The sequence below is a fragment of the Portunus trituberculatus genome, chromosome 47 (assembly GCF_017591435.1).
Source record: "Portunus trituberculatus isolate SZX2019 chromosome 47, ASM1759143v1, whole genome shotgun sequence".
In the NCBI taxonomy this organism is placed as follows: domain Eukaryota; kingdom Metazoa; phylum Arthropoda; class Malacostraca; order Decapoda; family Portunidae; genus Portunus; species Portunus trituberculatus.
The window spans coordinates 28610128-28615749 of NC_059301.1; the positions used below are offsets into that span (position 1 = coordinate 28610128).

The 5622-nt window shown below is 34.4% G+C and overlaps 1 protein-coding gene across 1 annotated transcript in view; it reads right to left on the bottom strand.

The window, feature by feature from the left end:
• Positions 1-1885: 1885 nt before the first annotated feature.
• The window catches only part of LOC123498179 (nidogen-like), a 25567-nt gene continuing 21830 nt past the window's right edge, over positions 1886-5622 (bottom strand). The window contains exons 11-15 of the mRNA XM_045245345.1: positions 4787-4961; positions 4079-4251; positions 3202-3310; positions 2943-3061; positions 1886-2644 (exon numbers count right to left, since the gene is read on the bottom strand). Coding sequence (XP_045101280.1) covers positions 2502-2644; positions 2943-3061; positions 3202-3310; positions 4079-4251; positions 4787-4961 — 719 coding nt within the window. The 3' untranslated portion in view covers positions 1886-2501. The remainder of the gene's footprint in view (positions 2645-2942; positions 3062-3201; positions 3311-4078; positions 4252-4786; positions 4962-5622) is intronic.

Genomic DNA, 5622 nt, shown 5'->3' on the forward strand with positions numbered 1-5622 from the left:
CTGCCAACCTTACAAGTTAGAAGAGAACAAGGAGACCTAATAACAATGTATAAAATAGAATACGTATGACATTGAAAAATAGACAAGGAAGACCTGGTGCTGGTGACAGAAGAAGCTAAAAGAACAAGAGGACATGTAAAGATTAGGATGAGGCAGTGTGTGAAGGATATTGGAAAATACAGTTTTCCACATAGAATGATGGAAAAGTGGAATGCATTGAGTGATGAAGTTGTTACAGCACATATGTGCATAACTTTAAAGAAAAATTGGATAAATGGAGACTGGAGACAGGACACTATAAGCCCTGCTCGAACCCTGTACAATACACCTAGGTATGGCAGTGTGTGAAGAATATTGGAAAATACAGTTTCCACATAGATTGGTGGAAAAGTGGAATGCATTGAGTGATAAATTTGTTACAGCACGTAATGTGCATAACTTTAACGAAAAGTGGATAAATGGAGACACAGAGACAGGACATTACAAGCCCAGCTCGAACCCTGTACATACAATACAACTAGGTAAATACACACACACACAGAGAATATATTCTTTTAAAAGTTGTACTAGATGATAATGGTATATATATTATATATATATATATATATATATATATATATATATATATATATATATATATATATATATATATATATATATATATATATATATATATATATATAATTTCCTTTGTAGTACAGTACTATTTTGCCATATTGTCAGAGATAAATGTTTTATCTTTTGAAAATGCACTAGATATGTTTGTGACATGATGCTTGACTGGCTACTAACTTTAGTGTGAAGACTACTTAAATTTAATCAATGCCCAGTGCTGCCCTGCACAGGTACAGGATCAGACAAAGCCAGTAGGACTCTATATATACATTTGTGGTTAGCTTAGCCAATCATCCACACCTGCACATTGTGAAGAGGGATATACAAACTATCAGTTGACTTTTGTGTTTGACTCAGACTGCATGCATCAAGAAACCACATAATGTGAAAGGAAACATAGAAGGTAGATATGATGGACAAAAAGGAAAATAAAGCATCATCATCCACCTTTCATCAGTTCTATATGCCATTTCTCTCACCATTAAGTTTAATAGCTGCTTACATTACTGTGACTACTTCCATCATCTTTACTTGGGCAATGGAAAGACAAGGCATATGTAAAATTGAGAGTACCTCTCGTTTTTCTTCCATAGCTTGGAAACCACTTATATGAAGATTGCCGCCAAATTGCTGGTTAGACACAAGCACATATGAGGTGGCCAAGATGTTCAAGGAAATACCTGGGACACCACCTTTGTCATGAGGCTGGTGGAACCCATCAAGACTGGATTTGAAGAAACACACAGACAGAGATGGACAGGCAAACAGGTGATATACCATAGATATTTTCATATTAACAATTATGCAATAAAACATTTTCAAGATGGAACAATAAGGGCTCCTACTCTTCCCTTCCAATTGATGAAAAATTAAGACAAATGTATTATTTAGATATTTTAGCTCGCATCTGAGAAGTCAAATGTTTGAATTCCAGACAAGAGATATTTTGTATTTTCCTCTTGTGCTGTAGTCATGATCCACCAAACAGTGAACAAAACATAAGCTAAGAAGTTGTGAATATGCAACTTGGAAGGAGTAAAAGGCTGGCAGTCTCTTCCTTATGAGTATGAGATAAAAATTATATGCTTTGTATTCTAGGGATAAACGAGGTAAAGTATAGAAAAAGGATAGCCATTACAATAAATCTTTTGCATCAAACATTTCTCTGACCCATATGAAGACTGGTCATCTTGAGTGTAGCTGGTGTGATGGCTCTTCATATGATTGTCTTAGGGTTCTAGAATACTGGAATTAATATAAGCACAAAATGGGCAGAGGTAATAATTGTATTAGAAATCAGTAGAAATAGCAGTAGCAGTAGCAGCAGCAGCAGCAGCAGCAGCAGCAGCAATGCTGTTTTTGTTATTTTTTTTTGTTACAGCAAAAAGCATATATTTTCACGAATTCATTTATTAGAAGAAAAAAATAACTAAACACTTCAAATACACTACAGCATGAATAATTCCTAATTTAAGAGTTAAAAATGATATCAAGTTAATTTCACATGATAAGTGGATGAGTTTGAGCTTCTAATTTGCAAAACAGATAATAGATATGGGTTACCATTTAATCCTCCTTACACACTATGTCATAATTTCCTGTTCATTCAGAAAGCACTATACACAATGTCATTTATTCATCATCTGGCCATTACAAATAGCAAACAACTCCAATGCTCTTACAGTACATATCAATGAAGGTAATGCTGATAAATCTTGGACTAAGTGTTGTGCTGGTTGTGGAAATTTATGATCTGTAATGATTAAGTAGTTATAAAAAAATATCCACAAGTTAGTTTTGGTAAAAGTAAAGCAAAATATAGCCAGGTAACTTAGTAAGACATGGAATCATACATTAACTACAATATCTCTTCCATAAAGGAATGTTCAGTAGATAAAGTCTGAACATTGGGATTCCTCATCTTGGAGAGCAAAGTCGGTGCAGGCACAAGTGCGTCCCCCATTGATATTGGGTAGACATAGGTGAGAAGAGGGGCATCCACCATCATCCAAAGCACAGAAATTGGATACTGCAAGAAGAATTTTTAATGTTATTACATAATGATCATTGGATATCATAAAGTACTGGCACTGCAACAATGTCACATAGCACTGGTAGCACAACAGAAACAACTTATAGGCATCACTGACAGTAAGCAAGTGGGTGTCATGTCTTAGCAATAACTTTTTGTGGGGATGTTAGATATGTACCAATACAGATTAATAATTCTCGAGATACATTTCCTTTATCCCATAAAACAATATAAACTAATAAAAAATAGTTTGATTTAGACAAAGAATGCCTCCCTGACTTTAATTCTCCTTCACCTGGTGGACATGATGCAGGAACTGCTGCTATGCCATACAACTTTCCTGAACCTCCTGGAGGTGGGGCGCGAGAAGCAGATTCCACTCCAGAATAGCGGTTCACAGTGTGGATTTTAGTGCTGCACATTAAGAAATATTTGTCACTACAGTAATCTTATGTCTGCAGTAATGTGTGTTAACCTTCAATATGATGCAAGTATTTACAGAACAAGAATCTATATACTGTAAGCTTGATATAAAGAAGTTATTAATGACTCACTCATTCCAATCAGTATAGTAAAAGTTTTGACCCAATATTGTAAGACCAAATGGATATAGAGGGCCACTTGTCACCACCCGACGACCACCACCCCTCACACTCACACATTCTGAAACATAGTATATTCAACAAAAATATTGGTTAAAATGTAGTTTTTACTTAGCTATAAAACTGGTACAACATTTTCCAGTATATATAAGCAACAAACAATGAATGACTAAAATAACAAGATATGAAAAGAGAATAATAGGAATGAATCTAATATCTATAGTATTAACAGGTTTAACATAATCTGAAATTCTATTCTGCAAGAAATGAGAGAATGCTCTTTTAGTATGTCCATCCCCTTGATAGTACACTCTTGGAGAGAGCAAGGCATTAAACAAATAATGAATACACAAATAGATATAGACCTACAGATGCGTGAATGAATGTAATTTCTATTTTGTAAGTAAGAAAATAATAGATTAGAAAAGTATTCAGGAGAAAAGATAGTTTAAAGCATGGATGGAGAATTGCTTGTGATAGATAGTAGGTCACTCCATGGCCATTCCACTCTGAGGAAGTCATGGAGATATAGCTCTTGAAACTATGTCTCCTGAATGAAGCAACTACAGGTAACTTCAATTTACACGATAGATGCGTTCCAAGAGGCATCGTGTATTTCAAAATTCACGTAAAACAAACTTGTAATTCTCATAAGAAACAATAGATAGTAGGGGACATGCGGGATGTGGTCCAAACCGATCGTGCAAATTTAATTAATTATAATATTTTTTCGGTCGTGTAATAACAAAATCATGCGTAAATCAAGAGTTACCTATGTATGCATGTACATATGTGATGTTGAGGCTGCAAAACAATAGTGAATACTGACCTATTTTATGAATTCCAGCATCAACCCAGCAGAGGGTATCAGTTTCATAGTCCACAACCAAAGAATTAGGCAATGAAATTTCTTCAGACACAATCACCTGACGATCAGCTCCATCTAATCCAGATGATTCAATTTTTGGAGAAAGTCGATTCCAGTCACTCCAAAACAGAAGTCTGAGAAAATAAAAACAATATAAAATGTTTCTACAAAGCTGTTAGCACTTGCTTGCACATGGGAGCCTATGTTATGTAAACAACAAAATAAATACATAATGATTCAAAAGCAATAAAATATGCCATAAATAATGAAAAAGAGATAGAATTTATGCAAGAACTAGTAAATGATACCATTTACTTCAAAACATTACTGTAAGCATGTATAAAATTACTTTAGTTATGTACTATTTCTATTTTTCATATTGTCTACATTGTTAAAGTTTCACAGTACAATAATTTCACATTGTTTAAATACTTAAAATTATAAGTTTCATTTGATATGTTTGAAGTTTGTGAGCTTTAAGTCATAAGCCACCACACTTGTTTGATAGAAGAATGTATGATTAAAGACATAAAAGCATATTTTCCTTTCACTCATTTTGCAGTCTGCTATACTATTAAGATATAACTATTTCTTTAGTTTTTCTTAACTTTATTTAATATCTAATGCATGTCAGAGTGGATACAAAGAGGCTGTTTGGTGCTAACTCACCCAAGACCTGGATGGACGGCAATACCTCGAGGATTGACAAGTCCTTCTTTGATTATGGTACGTTGCTTTCCATCTTTAATGGAAGCTACAGACACAACATCATTTGCTGAATCTGTCCAGTACACATTCTTTGAAATCCAGTCAACTGCAACATCTTCAGGGAATCCAATTTTACCTGAAAAATGCAACTGAAATTGGAAAATAAATTTATAACTTTAAAAATTTATACAATAATTATCTCCTTACCTTGGTAGTCTCTCTGCATAGGTTAGCCAATCCTATTTTGGTATAGTACTGATTCCTAGATAAAAGAATAGTTTTTTTTTTACCAAATTTATTCCTCCAGTTTTGAGTAATGCTTGGACAGTCCTGTGCTTGCATTACAATAGGGCCATAAGGCAACAGTCCTATCTAACTGGATCATATCCATAATCAGCTGTGCCTACAAAACCGAGGAATGCAGCAATCCTTAAACCAGTGGTTCCTAAACTTTTTCAGCTTATTACCCAATTTAACATGTCACACTAAGCGTATTACGCCTTTCACAAATGTTGTCAACATGGATACATATGGTTAAATCAAAATACTATAACAACCACCAACATGCACATATTTTCAAAAAATTATTGCATTGTCTTATTGCATGCATGCTATCGCCTATTGCACAGGAGGCCAAATCATCGTATTTGTGATAATTATCGTGCATCTGGCAAAACTGAATAGAGGCAGTAACAAGTGATGGGTACTATAGACACGTTGATGAGTCATCAGGATTACTGAATGACTTTTGTCTTGAAGTATGCCTGTCAAAATAGTGTACTTATGGGTTACCACAC